The 18,038-nt window shown below is 37.8% G+C and overlaps 1 protein-coding gene across 1 annotated transcript in view; it reads right to left on the bottom strand.

Moving 5' to 3' along the window:
• The window catches only part of APP (amyloid beta precursor protein), a 180,423-nt gene that overhangs the window by 101,558 nt on the left and 60,827 nt on the right, over positions 1-18,038 (bottom strand). The window contains exon 4 of the mRNA XM_085297964.1: positions 16,769-16,962. Coding sequence (XP_085154090.1) covers positions 16,769-16,962 — 194 coding nt within the window. The remainder of the gene's footprint in view (positions 1-16,768; positions 16,963-18,038) is intronic.

The raw sequence follows: 18,038 nt of genomic DNA, 5'->3' as shown, positions 1-18,038 counted from the left end.
ACTCATAGTAGAGAAAACTATGAGCAGAGAGGAGGACAATACATTTATTAGTCTGGTTTTAAGATGATGTTAGGAAATAATAATAATAAAAAAAATCTTGTAGGTCATGTACCTAGATCTACTGGCAAACAGTTAAGACTCTGTACAAACAAGAATGAATCCCTGTTTCTGCCTTTTCCCCCTGAGTCTGCCAAATACATGGCCTCTGGAAACAAGAGAGGAATAATTAAAGGAATAATTAAGCTTTCCATTGAGTGAAGCYCAGATAGGTTACAGATATAAAAACAGGCATGGTAATAAGTCATTTGCCGAAAGGGTCTGATTAAGGGATGACCTGTTTCAATTTCCATACAGCAAAAAGGTTGAAAGAGGGGCAAAACCACAGGCAAAACTGGCTACACTCTTTCTTTGCCATTCTAATTTCAGTATGTCCAAAACTTTCTACTTTATTTTCAGTAGCTCCTTTCTAAACAATCAATTTCTTCTGTTTTTGAACTTTTTAAATCAAATATTTCATCTTTTTACTCATATGAAACAAATGCTGTAAATACATTGTCACCTTCCAACTGTAAGAGCAAGGTGCATTTGTAAATCCCAGTATCTGTTTATGATCGCTACATTAGGAGGCTTCCAGTCTTGGATATCTACAGGAATTTAACCTAACCATCCTGAGCATAAAACATCCAATTTCTGATTAGAAGTACTGGATATGATATGCCTTTCAACGTTAAGCAAAGCTGTTCTCTGCCTTTCTCTCTCTCTCTCCCATCTATGTTAGACATACAGGAACAACCACAGCATTTTTTTTTTAAAAAAAAAAGTGGAATTATTTTTTCTCTTCCTTTCACATGAATTACTCTCAGACATTGGCAAGCTCAAAGAAAAAAAAAAAGACAACAAAAACAAACTAATGAAACAAGCAAAGGAAAGTCAATTAGACACACGGAAAGCCACTTCAAAAATAATCTGTACGCATGCATCCAATAGTCACCTGTTTTTTAGCTACATAAAAACAACTCGCTCGGCTATGCAAGTCCATAGCACTCTGCTGGGAAATTCTTAACGTGAAGGCAACCTGTATTTTTCCTGGGAGTGGCGGTATGTGAAGGCAGCAGGATGGCAAAACAGAATTCTCTTTTAAATCTGCACTTCTTTTTTGAGAAACTGTTGCTGAGCTAGGGTCACCCTCTAGAACAGTGAAAACCACAGGCTGAATTTGTGTCAGTATCACCAGTGGAAGCAAATCATTTTTATTTGTATTTTTATTTATATGGACATTTTGTTATAATGAACACGATTCTCCTAGGTGTTGTTATCTACACTTGCAACCATAAATCTTGAAATGCGTAATAAAGTTAAAAACAAAGAAGCCACACTTAGAAATCGAACCTGTTCAGTAGCAATGCAACTGCTGGAAAGCATGGTCCTTACCAGTGCATAAGCAACTCGAGCCCTAAGCTGTGCATGACACAGCTCACATTGTGATAATCTGTACGTACCAGCTGGTTATGCTTGCTAAAACAGTGGACCTTGCTTTACTCTCAACTAATTTCCCAGAAGTAAATGCATCAGGGTAACCTTTATCTGCACCCTCTTTTGACCTGCTGCTTGCTAATGAACCAGACATCTTAGCAGGTAAAAAACATGTTGGAAGACTACAACAGCAACAGGATCAACCTCCCGAGAATATTCGGAGAGCTTGCAGAAAAGATGTCCTAGAATATTCTTTCTACTATTTTGATCACTCCTAGAAAAATCTTATTTCTGCTTACAACATATTCTGCAAGACTCAACCACAGGGGCAGTATTTCACATGAYTTATTTTACTGCAAGGTACAAGGAAAAGGAATAAATAAAACAGAAGAATTTTTGCCTTAGATTTTGACACCTACATGAAACCATCTACCATGTACTTACAGAGCTAAGATGTCTGTAATTGGGCTTTAGAAGTTCTTTTCCCCGTTTAACAGTTTCTTTAAACTTTCATCGTACAGAAGCATGTAACTATACCCAGGCTTCTGAAGGAACACTCCAATCTCTTTCTGCAAGTAAGTCTTTTCTCAAATGCCTTTCTTTAATATTATTTTAAATACAAAGACAGGTCACTGCTTCCTTACCAGTACTGTCTTCCAAAGAGAATGGGAAGGGGAGAAGTCCCTTACACACTCTGGACAAGATTCTCCTCAAACCAAGTTGATACCAGACAGCAACTGGATGAACATCAGCCTGATGATTTAACCAAGCTCTGCTGTACAGAATGCAGCATTACACAGAACAAACTGCACAAATACACAACAATACRTATTCTAGCAAGCCATACCAGTAAAACAGCAGTTTTATAGTAGAAACCAGSACTATCCCACTGATTCATGCCCTCCTGAGATCCAACCACAATAACCATACTCAGTGTGCAAGCGCAGACGACCGTATCTTCTCAAATGCCATGGCTGTGACAGACATGAAAAAAAGGTGTAGTCCCTTAGTACCACTCCTCCCACCTCAGCTACTTGCAGGGGTCAGATGATGCTGGAAAGAGTGTCGGGGGGGGGGGAAGATGCCCCCCAGTATTTGCCAGAAATAAGGCAAATTTGAGTCTCATGCTTGAAGACAGAAGTTTAGTATAAACAACGTCAGATTTTATTGTGCTTCTGCGGCAAACAAAGACAGTGACACATTTTTAGTATTGCAAAAGGTATTATGCCTTGTCAGAAACATGAAACATTATGCTTGGTTTTGTTTCTTTGGGTTTAATCGCTGTTATCATCCTGGATCATCTTCAAAGAGCATACAGAACAGACTAGTTGAGCAAAAGAATGAAGTTTTATTTCGACATTTGCAATAGAGCAACAAGTTTGCAGGACAAAACCCCCTCTGTTGCAGAGCACAGAGATCTGTTTCTCCATGTCACCCCAAACGCTCTGGTGCCTTTTCACCTTTCACAATTAGCAGCGCTACAGCACTGCTGCTTTCCAGCCACTGGGCCTAGCTTGTTTTGCACACCTTTCACCTCAGTTGAAATCCACAATTTTCARACAAAGGTTTACTACAAAATGAATGTGAACACTCAGAAGCCTAGGAGTTTGCTTTATTTAATATATGTAGCAGGCACGCTTGCTTCCTGTTATTATGACAATTTACCCTCTTTATTAAGCAAGTATGACTCAGTCTTGTTTCTTTTGGAGCCATGATACCTTGACAGCTTTTTCTCTGCACTCCCTTGATACCATCCCAGCCGGGGTTTTATTAGCACCACAGACTGCAGCATCTCATTTACAAGAGATTGTYGACACTTTCCCTTAGCTTAGCGGTGCTGCTGACAGGATTTTTCAAAGGCTGCTCAAAAAAAATTACTTGATACACTGACAAGTTCACATACYCGTAAAGCCGTATCATCATCATCTGAATTTAATGATGCAGCAGTATACAATGGAGGTAAATCATTAGGCCCGAATGCAGCCACGTGGGCATTTGCAATCCTCACACACTCAGCATAAGCGTATCTCATTCTCCCACCAGTGGAGACTTTTGGCAAACAGAGGCAGCAATTTCCATTAATAGCAGACACACAGGCATCGTGGCTTTGAAGCTCTTGCCTCAACCTTCCCACATGAGAGATATTACAATCCAGTTCTCTGTCATGGAAATAATGCCTCTCGCCAGCACCCAAGTAGTACGGTCGGTCATTAGCACAAATCATGTACGTGGCTACGTGTGGTCAAACAAGGTATCTGGAGTTCAGCAGTCTCAGCATTATTTCTGATGCCACATACACACCGGAGTTTCAGGCTGCCATAAGAGGCAGTCAGTTCCATTGGGAACACTGACTTAATAAAAACATACCAACTACTGTAACTCGGATGAGCGTATTTCCATTTTAAAAAACACCTCCAGCACAATTCCACTACTATGGACGTAATCACATATTTACAAGTTATGTTTAAACCACAGATCTGCAATGCACATTTAGTAATTTTCTTTTCTTAATCCATCACTTTAGTGCGAGCTGACACYAATGTATTATTTATTCACTTCCCTCAGAACTGTGCATCCTCCCGTTACTTCATGAAGACGGCACTGAAGGAAAGGTGAAGGAAACTGAACTACGCTACTTCTTGCTGTTCTAGAAATGAGAAACAGTTAGCAGAAGAAAGTTTCTTTTTAGTATTCTAATAAGCTACAACAGGGATCATGACAGAATACAAATTAAAAGAAGGATTAGTTTTCCTTCTAACTATGTTTCAGAACTCATGGGATTCCAGCATAAGCTCCATCCATTTTAAGAAGAGGTTTCTGTCTGCAACTGTTAACTTCAGACAAAAAAAAACACTTAACCTTTCAATTTAGATCTAAAATAACTAAGGACTAATTACTGGTTTTGRAAAGTGGCTCATGTGTGCCTGCAACAAACTCCAATTCATTTCCATACACTTAAACTATGATTTTGCCAAATAACAACTTAAACAAAAACATACACTCAATCATCGAGTGAAAAAAAACGAAAAGGTGTTAAAGACAGATGTTTTAAAATCTGGAGAGATTAGCGTGCATTATGCTTTTGCAACTCTATTTTACTGCAAATACATTCCATCTGGACTATGGATTTTACCGGCCACAGAGACTGAGCAAATAGCTGAGGAAGAGCTAATTCCAGGAGAGGAACCATGTCAGCAGCAGTAATAAATGGCAGCCCGCTGAGAGCAAAGCCATATACATTTGCTCTAGACAGCCAAGGGAATTAATGTAGAAGAAGCAACTGCTGCATGTAACCTGCATCCTGTGCTCTTCTAGCCAGCCAGGCCAAGCTGATGGTAGTTCATGCATCACAACAGTCTTCCATGACTCCGACCACTGCAGGTGCTACCATCTCACTTTCCAGTATTTTGTGCCTTAGTTTCAGAAAAGCACAAAATAATACCCCTACAGCCTTAGGAAGCACCTGGCCTTCTGCAGGTTCACCAAATGAACTTTCAGGAAGCATGTGATGGGACTAGATTGTCAAGCAGCCAGCTTGAGTCTAACTTTGTTTCCACTGGGAGATTAATGATAAGCACAGATACTTTTATCTGAGTATACATAGCGTACAGGGAAGCTCCGAAACAAAGTYATTTAAATGTGGAAGGGAAAACAGATAGATCAAATGCCAAATCTCTATAAGAGAGTTAATGTTAATGCCTCAAATGCTTAAAATGCAAATCAGAAACACAAAGGGAATTACTGAAGTATGACACATGCTTGGAATCCAAACAATAAAACGAGTACATTTAAAATGACCTAATTATCACGCTTTTATTAAAAACAATTTAGCAAACTAACAGGCAAGAAACCAAATTCTCTCAAAAAATCTGCATGTTAGAGGTCTGGGTATTTTCAATTAAGATTTATCCAAATTTTGCATCCTGGAAAAAGTTCTTCTGACTAAAGGATGAGATTTCTAATGGACTACATTTGAGTGTACTCACTGTTCCTTTGAATGGCATCACTAATTACAGATATGAGTCAACACATTGACTACTTAAAGCTAAAAACTAAGCCAACATATGACATATGAAGATTCACATTACTGTATCTTCTATTATTTAATTTTGGTCTAGGTGCACTAGCTAGTTTTAAGATAAAGGTGAGTGTATGAACTGTGTGAAACTGAGCATCTATCAATGTATTTGACTGAGGAGTGGAAGAGAAGGAAGGAGAGAAGTCAAAACCAAGCAGAAAATGAGGATTTTAACACTCACCTTGAAAGCCTAAGAGCAGGAAATTATGTCAAAAAGATCTATTTTCCTGAAGTGCTGGCACAGATAGAGGGAAGAAATCACACTGTGTTGCTGTTGTGAGATTAGGCACAGAGTCAAGAAAGAAAAGGGTTATGCCAGACCCCAGTTCTAGGTAAGATAACCTTCAAATAGCTTACCAATACGGAAGTCTGAAAAATTACAGTGATTTGCACAACTAAAAGTCTGACTGAAAAAGTATATTAACAGTAATGTTTCTGGTTTGTCTATCAAGCTAAACAACCACAAAAAGCACAAACTACTGATATGCTTTTTTTTCACTAGGGCTGGAAGCCCTAGTTAGCAAGGGCTAACGTTAGCAAGTTAGGTACCTCACAACAGGAAGAAAAAATGTTATATTAAGGCATACAAAAACACCTATTAAGACCCAGTTAAACTTTGAGACCTCAAACAAGCACTTTCCCTCACACAGCAAATCAGGACGAGCAATTCAGCTGGTATGCTATGTTTCAGGTAGCCACTTTGCTACTTCCGGTTATTTTTCCTTTTGTTTTCCCTTACTTAAGAAGTTCCAATGATCTTTATTTCCCAATTAAAAAAAAAAAAGTTACTTCTTAGGTTTCTTCTGTGTTTCACATAGGTTGATTCTGAGCTCTTAACACATACTGAACTACTAAACTGTGCTTCAGACTTTCCTATTCCCCTTCCTCCTTTTACCAYACTTTTTAAAACCTTTTACAATGACAACATCGAAGACATGCTCAATTTCATTAATTTTGGTAGTAAATCTGGAAAGTTGCATTAAAAATTTTTTAATCTAATTTTCTTTCTCTGAGAGATATTATCTTTTCCACCTAACTGAACAAGAAAGAATACTTCACACCATTAGAAACTTCTCTCTGCAGCTGACCTGCTTAAAATGATAGGTGAAAGTGTGGAACATTTGAAGTGCATTTGCAGAAGGTACCTTATGACTCATATGCAAGAATGCTTTTTCAAAATCCACCTCCCTTCATCTTTGAARCAAAACCTTTGCTGGCATTACTGTCTCACATTTTCCTTTTGAAGACAGACCCAGCAAGAAGTACATCATTTTTAGAGAAGGASAGCATAATAAATGTAACCTATATTCTTTCTCATCCTGATTTTTTTTATGCTAAGAGAAGCTCAAAAAGTAATTGTATCTGCAATCACACAAAACTCATAAGGCTCACAGACCCTGATGACCTTTAATAAGTATTAAATTCAAAATCCTGACATTAGAAGTGCATTAGGACCGCATGTGATGTGACGGGAGATGGCAGAATGAAGGCTGTCCGTGCAGCTGTATCTCAGCCATCTTGAGAAACAGCAGTAGAGTCTGGATCTATTATAGCACTCCTGTTTCCACAGAGCCTCTGCCTTATTCAGAACAGGTTATTCAATGTCTCCGCGTCCAACCTACTATCTTACATTTTATCTGAGGTACACAGTGTGAACTCTGTATGAAATGAAGTACTTGCCTTTTTGTGGAATTTACCACATTGGTATCCTGACACAACAACTAGAGAGTAAAACAGAAACAGAAAATGGTAAAACTCTGTTTAGCAAACAAGAATTACCTGAAGCATGTAATAAATCTGGATGTTCAATTTAAGAAATTACAGAATGTTTTTCAGTGAATGTACTGTATGTTCTGTATTTTGAATCAGAAGCTCTGGGCTCTTGCAGCTGCTGTCAGACCAGATTCCCCTCACCTCCAATCTTGCACTCAGAGAAGTGTGGGGCACTGCTCTACCAACCTTTTCAAGGTGGCCACAACATGCCAAGCCTAAGGTAAGACTTCTAGGGTAGTAGCAAGCATAGGATCTAGTTCTCCAGATCAATGTTTTATTATTTTAACCTCTTCTTCTTTGTTGAGATCACCCCGAGCACTTTTTCTCCTTAGCAGTAAATGAAGTAGAGAATCTATGTAAAGAAATACCATGCTACTACCTAACTACAGCCCAAACATTTGCATTCAAGGAGTTTAAAAAATTTTGTGACAGAAAAAAAAAATGTGTATTTGAAAACTACATGTATTTGATGTTTCATCCATGCATTATTACAAGTGTGCAAACTTCATTAGAAGGCAAAGAAAGAACAGGTTTTCTACAGAGAATGCTTTACTACATTGCGCTTTTCATAGCATAGCTATAGAAGCGTGGGAATTCTTAAATTTCCACAGACCACCCTAACTCTTATTTCTAGTATAGAATACAGAACAACTGTTACATTCATCACTGAAAGGTAAAACAGAGCAGGAAYGGCTGGAATAACTTTAGGGATGGATATTCATCCACGAATCCACTGGTACACTGTAATGCTGGTGTGAAAATAAGCACTGAAAAACCCAGCTGTAAACTTTTCACTTCCAATTTTTTTATACATTATAAATAGTACAGATCTTGAAATGGGATGGGATGGTGCATGTGCATACATAGATACATACGTATAAAATATATACATACAAATATATACGTATATGTAATTATTTCATAATAAGTTTTCAGAAYATCAAATAGGTATATCAAAAGGGGTTTTCCAGTTGATTATTAAATCAACACATATAGGGAAAGTTTTCCCTGCAACATTTCAGTCTTCACAAGTGAGGACCTCAAATTTTTACTCATATATTTTCTGTCTATTACTTAAGGAACACTCTGCAGCTGATGGCTCTGTTTTTTGAGGTCATAAAAATGTAACTTTCCTCTGCAAATCAACCATCTATTAAATGTGCACGTTTTATGCCTTTAACTGCCTGGAAAGGGCTCAACATTCACTTAAGTCATATATGTGATGTACATAGCTGGCAAACTGCTTCTGTAAGGGGTCATGAAAGCTTGGTTATTTCCTATTCATCGCTTCCTCAATTAGATTAATTCATTCTACCCATAGCCTCATCCATCACTTCAGTTAATGCTTTAGACTCAAGGGCTGATTGGATTTGCCAACTCAGCATTGCTGTAATTACCTCTTAAGGCAATATGCTGTTTCATCAATTCCATTATAACTTTACTTGTTCTAAGAAATCCAACACTATCAGTCTTTCTACAGTCATTAATATCCCATAACATCCCATATTTCTGTGGTTTCTGAATTTTAGTCTAACAACCTCCACGTGAAAAAGKAGAAAATAGCCATTTAAAACCTACTGTGCACTAATAAAGTCTAAATGTTAAAAACAGCCTGCATGAGAGACAAATCCAATTAAAGTAAAAATGTGAAATGTGGTAATAGCAAGAGATATTCAAGAAACACAGTAATATTATGCCTGTAAACTGATGCTGTCTTAGTTAAAATTATGGAGAAACATAAATTAAGTTTATCATCAAACACCTTGGAAAAAACCCATAGAAGTTCTACAACAAGCTGTATCATTAATAAAATCTTTGTTAAAACAACTGGCAATTTAAGACATGTTTTAGACTGTTTTAACAGTTCTAATACAAATATCAAGATATGAACTTCCAGCCAATTAGATATTATTTTGCAAAACTCGGAACACCTTCATACCACTGCCCCAACATATGAACTCAGTTTCTCTAAAACACAGCTATAGTGATAGACTATTTTTATAGTGCAATATTCACCTAGTTCAATAACTAGTGTTGATCTATACTGATGGTAAACTTCAGAGGAGAAAAAAAATAAGAAATAAGCAAGAAAACAGCTTTATATTCCCTAGTATTCACTTCAGGGCACAGACTCACACTAGGGAACAATTCATATTAGGACAGCTGATGAGGACTGTCTCGGGTTGTATCCCCTTGCTCCTGAGCTCCCCACAAAGCAGATCCAGAGCTACCGCAACAGGCATGGCACTCCTGGCAATGAATTTCAGTTTTCCTTGTGCTGCCAGGGATATAAACTGTCTACAACTCCATCTGCACAGTACAGAAAAAGTGGGAAACTTGTCATTTCTCACTTCCAAGCCAAAAGCTCTAATACAGCCCTTTCATCTAGCTTCAGGGTTAGTTCAGTTTTACTGGCTCAAGTGTTGGGGGAAAAAGGGGTTGGTTGGTGGTGAGGATTTTTTAATATTTACTTTTTATTAAAAGAATCATTTGGGAGATTGCTATTGAGGGATTTCTCACACTTTAGAAACTGACTTTCCAATTTAATAATAATAATAAAAAAGATTACTTCAAAGAAGTTTCATTGCTGTTTAACATGAGTAACAGGATGGCTTAAAGCTGGTTGCCTTGAACACAGATGAACAYTCTTCAGAGACAAAACGTGATTTTTTGTCTCTCTCCTCTAGTGACTGTTTCCACTGAAGTATTTAGATTCAGCACCTTCCCTGTTCTTGGTAACACTTTTTTAGCTTTAGAATAGCAAAACCTTCAAAAGGAGTGCGTAGGTCTGATTTCTGCCCTCTTAAAGTTAACCTTTCAGGGTTAAAAGCAGACCTAATTGATCCAAAGATTATTGACTAAATGTAGTGAGATCATGTTAACAGGAACTGGGTATGACAGGAGAAAGAAGGAGAAGAAAGGAAGAATGGACAAGAAAGAAAATGTCCCAACACACTAAATACAAGCATCAGGTAGAGATTAAAGGCTTGACGAAGTGGAATCTCAAACAGGCCTGGCCTCCCCACTCAGAAAGCTGCCATAGTTCTGCACCAACAATTCTTGACATCAAGACAACCTTCAGGGCTCTTTGTCCAGCATGCAGCACTAGCCAGTCTCATGATCACTCTAACACTCCAGTTCCAACACAGCCACAACACTGATTTAACGCAAGTATCAAAAGTCTGTCTTTCTGTGTAGATACATTCAAATAAGCACTACACAGCTGCTGACAGGAAATGTTATGGAATTGAAGTCCACTGAAGTTCTCTGAAGAAGACACACAAAAATCTCCCTTTGAAATGGGAGGAAGCCATCCATGTCAACACCACCAGTTCCTATAGTTTTGTCAAGTAATTTTTTCTCCGTGTTCGAGCTGTGTCTATTTCTGTCAGCTTTAGTTCAAATGCCAAAGAGGCTGAGTACTGGTCAGACTTGTAGATGAGGAAGATTAAGGAAAAAGGAACTGAAATGCTCTAATCTCCCTGATCAACAAATATGCAACGGGCAAAAATACGTCTAGGTCAAACAGTTCCCTAAAGGCTGTTGTTTAATGCTCTTTCTGTTTTTTTCCTTTGTGGAGGTGGAGAGGAAAAGATAAGCCAGGGGAAAAGAACAGTCAGAGGCACTAAAAAAAGGGGCCGGGGGGCTGGAGAGAAGGAAAGGAGAGAAAACAGGTTTTCATGCTTTGGATAGACTTGTAGATAAACAGCTTGAGTATAGAGAGCAACAATGAACTGCCGCACTGTGTCTTTAACCATATTCACAACCTTGAGCTAAAACATCAACAGCTCTGTGCCGCTTGCCTGGATTAGATCTCCCACTGCTCTGTTATGCAGAGAATCAAACAAAAGCAATTAAGCAGCAGCTGTCAGAGTTGCATTTACAGAAGAGAAGGGAATTTTCCCCATGGAAAAATGACTATAATCCATACAATTTGATTTTTAAAATTACATAAACACATTGTATACTTACCACCTTTTACCTACTAACTTTACTTTCTATATGTCACTATTTAGACTTAAGGATTTTTCATAAATATTTGCCACWGGCAGACATCCAAATTGCCTCTCTATTTAGCCTGCCTTATTTATGTCAAGGCAGCACTCTAACATGCCATGAGGACTTAGTGTGTTGTTATATTAAGTYAGGGCACTATATGACCACGGCCAATTTAAATATACCTTGTGACACCCTGATTTAATGACAACACCCTAGGGAATTTTGATTATAACTAATTTGATGTTGAGGTTAAATTCTARACACTTATGAAGGGAATAAATTAGATAAAACAAATGTGTGTTGACATCTTTGTACCAGGTTAGACAAAACCATAAAAAGAGCTAGACACTGAAAAAAAGAAAAAGTATGGTTTCTTATCTCAAGTGCAAGAACCTTTACAAACCAATTACTCAAAAAAGCAGCTCTGTCAGGTTCCTGCAATTCCTCACCCCCTAAATGCTAAAACAAAACTGATAGCTAGAAGCATAGGATCTCACCTGGAAGGAACTCAACATAACAGGCACATAGTACTACACTTCTTTCACCATCAGGAAAAGATATCAGAAACTTTAAAGGCCTTTCATGATATTTTGGGATAACAGCTGAAGGAGGCAATTAACAAGAGCTTTCCAACGTATCTACCACTAACACAATAAAGATCTTTACAGCACAGAAGGATGTATAGCACTGTAACCATTTCTTCTGTAACATGTGGAAGATGGACACTCCTTCAGCTTAGGCTGGTACAGGGTTGCAAAACCACAGTACAAAATGTTTACCACATTGCATAGCACAAATTCKTATTTCACTTTCATTTCACAGGTGCCTAATTTTCAGAACAAAATAAGTGGACTGTATCATTGTGGATTACTTACTGTAGAGAAGATGCACGTAAGAGGCATGTAGATAAAGAAAATCTAAGTTTTCAACTTGGTCATTGCTCCTAAAGATGTTCAGCGCTGGGTATCAGAAATGTTTTAAAGCAGGCAGGGAACCACAAAGCTCAAGGCTTTGTGGAGTCTCAAGGACAGTCAGAGCTTTTAGGTTATTTGACTGAATTGCAGGTAGAAACAGGGAGCTCTGCAGCTGTACTGAAAGCCAGCAGGTACATCTGGCTGCCCCTTAGGCAGTCTTCACAGCATTTTTTTTAATTAAAGTGTGGATAACTGCAAAGAATGGCACAGCTGAAAATGCTCGTGACCTCTYAGTCAGAATTACAGGCTATTTCAGGACAAGCATGACATGACATTTCAAAATTCAAGAGCATAAGCAGATCCTGCCCTCATTAACAAAAGAGGGCAYGTCACAGCCTTCAAAGAAGCATAAGCTCCCTCCTTTTCTCAAGGACTTCCAATAATAAGCAATGCCATGCGGCCACTTGCTTCTTTTTACTGCCCAGCCCATGTGGTGGTCAGAGTCCCAGCAAGAACATCGTCAGTGTGTGACAAAGCCACTGCACAGAATGCCTCGCCGCTACCCCAGCTAATGGCACCAACACACACTGACGGAGAGATGAAGCAGTCTGCCACATAGCTTTGCATTCTGATGGGCATAAACAAAAAAACCCCAACCCCAAGCCACAAAGAAAAACACAGTGCTCAAGAGGCAGCTGTAAGGAGTAAAAATACAAGAGGGTCTGGAAAATGGCAGGTACAAAATAAAGGACTGAAACAGGTATTTCTCTAAGCATTCAAAATCATAAAAGCAAGTATATTCAAATCCAGATCTGAATAGTCTGAGCTACAAATTTATTTTAAAACCTATCGTCTACATTTATGGGCTTCTCTTCTGTCACTAAAATAATTTTGAGAAATTAGGATATAATCATCTGCTCCTCAGGTTGGCACCTCTATCTCAAATACATCATCTTCACTTTGATGTAAGCTTCTTAAAGTAGTCAGAAGCTTTTTATTCAACTGTATTTCCAGAGTTTACATCACCAGGTCCTTAATGGAGCAGAGCTGTCCTCTTTYCCTCTTGCCAAGAGGAAGGAAGCTGTGAAAATTACAGATTGCCTTCACACCACCATGGTTGTCATCACAGAGTAGCTTTAGCTACCATTTTTTTAATGCTATACCTGCCCCTCTCCAGCCCAGATGCTCAGGGTTTCTGTGCTCAACATTTTCAGTAATAGTTCCACAGAACTGAGGTGTGAAGTAGCCAGCCTGGAGGTTCCTCTACCCAAGAAAGGCAGTTGCCAGGGGCAGCCTGGCTCATGCATGCAAATGGGGAGAGGAGGGAATCAACATAATAACTGCTGCAATAAAAAGGAATTACAGATGTAAACTCACGTTAAATAGCATAAAGTATTTCTCTGAAAGAACTAGYTAGTGACTTCTAATCTTGCAATCTTTGAATGGACAACATTGTTCTGTAGCACTTGTAGCAGTGGCCACAAAAGCAACCCACAAGCCAAATGCAAGTATTTCCTAGAATGACCAAATGCCCTGTCTTTGAAATCCACACCAAAAGTCTTTATTTACGGTGTAATGTAGGTGTTAAAAGCTGTCACTGGAAGACAGTGACAAATTGTATTCATTTGATCTGACTAAAGTAAAAGCTATAATGATTCATGAGTGAGCGCTTTTTCATGAATACTTTCACTCAGCTGATTTATCCTTTCCCTATCAAAAGGGGGGCTTCATCATGAATACGAAGTTTCTGACACAGGATTTTGCTTCAGACAGTTTGAAGCTACTGAAAAGTGAGGTGAGCATTAATTAATGTGAGCGTTACCAGCACCTTCTCCTCCTTTTATAGTGTCAAACTAATGTGCCTATATACAAAGGGATTTTGAACTCTTTTGAAGGCTTCAAGATGAAAYAAACATTTGTTCAAGTGTAAGATTACCCATTTATGCTGAAAAAATGTAGACTTAAGTAAACACTTCCAACAGAAAAGCTTTAACAGCATAAAAGCGTTAGGGAAGTATTACCATACTTTTCACTTTCGTTCTACTCTCTCCTCCCTCACAACCAGCTCACGACTAAGACATCCATAAATAATTTATATACGCACAAATGTAGATGCATATATGCATGAATGTGTGTTTGTGTGTATCTACACCTATATCTAGCTATATAAATATAGATGTAGATACAGTGTATCTACATCTGTATCTATCTATATAAATATAGATGTAGATACAGTGTATCTACATCTGTATCTATCTATATAAATATAGATGTAGATACACACACACAGAATTTGAACTACCACCTACTGTTGCAGGAGTAACTGATTTTTTTTTTAATATATTATTAAGTTTCAAGAGTATTTCTGGCTCCAGGACACAAGGTTTAAATGCTGCTGGGAAGCTGAAGAGGCAGCAAGAAACAGGAATGAAGCAGTGTGAAAGAATTACAAAGTGCTTGGCTCTTCATCTGCCCTTGAAGTACAAGGGCCACACAAAAGGATGCTTTCCAGATGTTTTGTAAGTACTTCTATGGAAGTAAAAAAGTCCCATCTGTATTTGCTTGGGTCTTCAGATACCGATTCAAATGCAATTTCAGTTCCTACTCCTAGAGGATATATTTCTGAAGTTATTTTTGAACTGATGGTTTTGGATATTAAAACTGCTTTATGAGGGAAAAAATGGTAAGAACAGCAAATGTTCAGTGACAAACGTGGAACAACCCAGAAATAAATGTGATATCTGTCTTATAAACAAAACCTAACTACTTCACATGCGCTATTAGGAAGCTCCTATTTAAAATATTTTAGGAATCTTTGGGTAGATACATGAAAAGGGAAAATTGCCAAAGAAAAAAAAGTAAATTTGTCTCTCTCAGTACAAAGTCTGCATTCATGTCTCTCTTGTTATTCTTAGAAAACATTTTTTCCTAAGACTAAACCAAATATGAACAAGTGACACTGCAACAGTCCATAGGCTAGTTTACAAATCTCACTGAAAGAGTTACAAATCRCTATACTTTGACAACTGTTGAAAGTAGAAGCTAGAAAAAAAAAACACCTAAATACATCAAGGTGGAAGATACAGCAYTGCCTGATGTAGGTTTCTTGCACTGAACAGCCAAGACCATTCAATCTTCCACTTACGAGAGACACAGGAATTACAATAGAAGATCTTTAGTTTAGTTTATTTAATTCATTCCATTATTCATACAGAACTCTTCCCTATAACACTTTCTAATTCTTTGTCTGGAGAGATTTAGATGCCTATCATGAAACGCCTTCTAATTTTTCATTTACTTAATGTCATCTTGTTGCATAAAATTACAGCAATTCAGTCTCTGCCCTGCACCTCTGCACTGTTCCAAGAACCTGTCCCCATCCTGGTTATAATAAAGCCTAAAATTACAAATTTCTGAACTATTAACTTTTCCACATTATTCACTTCATTTGGTTCCTAATCATTTCCATGGTTCATTTCTAATCTGCCCCAAGTTTTGGATTTTGTATGTTATTTGGGAAAAAAAAAAAAGAAAGAAAGAAAAAAGAAAAGAGGGGAAAAGGGGAAAAAGAAGAAAAAAAGGAGGAAGGAGCAAGGAGGAAAAAAGCAGTATTACCCTGTAAGAAGCCAAAACACTGCATTCTCTAACCTTTTCAGCACAGTATGAAGTGATGAAAGTCTGTAGAACACATACAGAATTTGACCCTAAATCTTAGTTTTATGAAGAAAGCTATCTTAAAATAGTCATTTAAATTCAGTTGTTAGGACATAAAATTGTATTCTCACAATCCCCCATTAATGCATTCAAGAAATTGGTATGAAAAGGCCTTGATGGTGCTGGACCACTTYGTTGTAACACAGTCATAATCCGAGTTTGGCATAAAATTAGCCCACATACATATGGGACACTGAAGAGTAATGTACAGTGTAAATAATTTGATTTCTGATGTACTGCTCTTTTGCAAAGGAAACCTCCATACTCCATCGTAATTGCAGTATTAGTAAAGTATATTAATGAAACTTATCATCAATAGYTAGACATTAACTGACTTTCTTTAATGTCTCATTTCAGGTCACATTTAGAAATTGTTAACAGAAAAATATTCTTACAATAATAAGGGCACATAGCTAATGCCTATTATAGATGAAGACATTTCAATACCTCCAGCAGTCATGTTGGCTAAATACTTGCTGCAATACCCTCAGACTACAGAARGCATCTTACAGAACTGTGTTTGTCATTTGGTTGTTAAAAAAAAAATACATATTTTAGCATTTTCTTAKAAATACAGCAAGGGGATACACTTTGATTCTCACTTTAAAAAGATCAAGTGTGTAAAATTCAGTAACTACATTAACAGTAGGTTTTAATATAGAAGATTAAAAAAGATCAGTACACTGGAGCTTTCCACTACTGCAACTGTTGAAATCAGGAAGTTCACTTATAAAGAGGAGTCATTCTTCAATATTGTGTTTTTTCAGAYGGATCTTTGGCATCTTTAAGAAGTTTAAGGGAGAAAAGTCACTCTTACCTTCCATCTGCATAGTCTGCATCTGCACCTCCCCACCAGACATCTGAATCATCATCTTCAGCATCAGCCGAATCAAGATTGTCGCTTTCCTCTGCTAATGGGCAGCAGACAAACTCCACGCCGCGAAACTTGTCGATGCCACAGGGCAACAGCATACCATAGTCGTGCAGATTCATACTCTTCTCACTACAGGACTACAGAAAAGAAACAAAAAAATAGTAATAATATTGTCAGGGAGGAAGCTGGACCTCAAGACCTCACAGTCCTCAATAAAATGTAAAGGGCTGCGTACAACTGTAGGAAGTTGGTGTTGTGCATGATCCCTGCATTTTTGACTAAACATCATTTAGAGTGGTCCAAATGTTCATTCACTGCTTGCACTGTACATAGTTCYCCACCTGTACATAGGTTCTTGCACTTTAGGTAGGTCCCTACATGACCAATGCAGGGAAGAACGTCTTCCTTCCTACCCTTTARTCTTTTCCTGTAGAGAAGGACTTGCCTCCTCTCACATACTCTGAGGTAGAAAGAATGAAATTATTTGCTTTACTGAAATATTAACGCTATTGAAGATTTCACTGTAAGAGATATTTACATGTAAAATATCTGGCATWCTGAGGTCTAACATCTGTGCCAGTACAATACCTTCTAGCTTTGTTTGGAAAACCATCAGATACGCATAACTAAGAGGTGGCACAAATACCTTAAAAATGTGGTGATGCAGGACAGATTAAAGAAGGCAATTAGTTCAGTGGTATACAGTAATGTTGCTCTAGGCTATGCCATTTCAAGTTTGCACGGACTACAATTTGCCTGCATGCAAATCGTACCATGCACCAAAGACTGGTGCCATAAATGGTTATTTCTCCTTTGAGGGGCAACTGTACAATTCAAGCAGGAATTGAAAATGTAAAAATATTGGTAAGCAAATTTCTATTTCAAACCCMGAAGATTATATAAGACTAAGAGGTTCCAAACAAATTGACAGYCAGAAATCTTCTCAAACTCATTTCCACTTTTACTATTACAGTCTCTTTTTACAAGGATGAAAATGCCCAAAAATACATTAGCAATTATAATATTAGATTTACTTCCATTCTCAATAAAGTACCGATGAATTGTAAAAATTCCRTGTTTGACTGCAAGTTGTCCTTGTCTACTCTTATGTCTTATCAGTCCTCTCTCTTTTGTGCTAWATTTCACATACTGCATCCTTTGAGGCACATTTATCTCTATGGAGCACTTGGTATGCTAGCAAATATAATAACGA

The sequence above is a fragment of the Rhea americana genome, unplaced genomic scaffold (genome assembly GCF_003343005.1).
Source record: "Rhea americana isolate MKP2758 unplaced genomic scaffold, rheAme1 scaffold_133, whole genome shotgun sequence".
Taxonomy (NCBI): Eukaryota; Metazoa; Chordata; class Aves; order Rheiformes; family Rheidae; genus Rhea; species Rhea americana.
The sequence above is the reverse complement of the archived record's forward strand: the minus strand, read 5'-3'. Positions and strand labels throughout refer to the sequence as shown.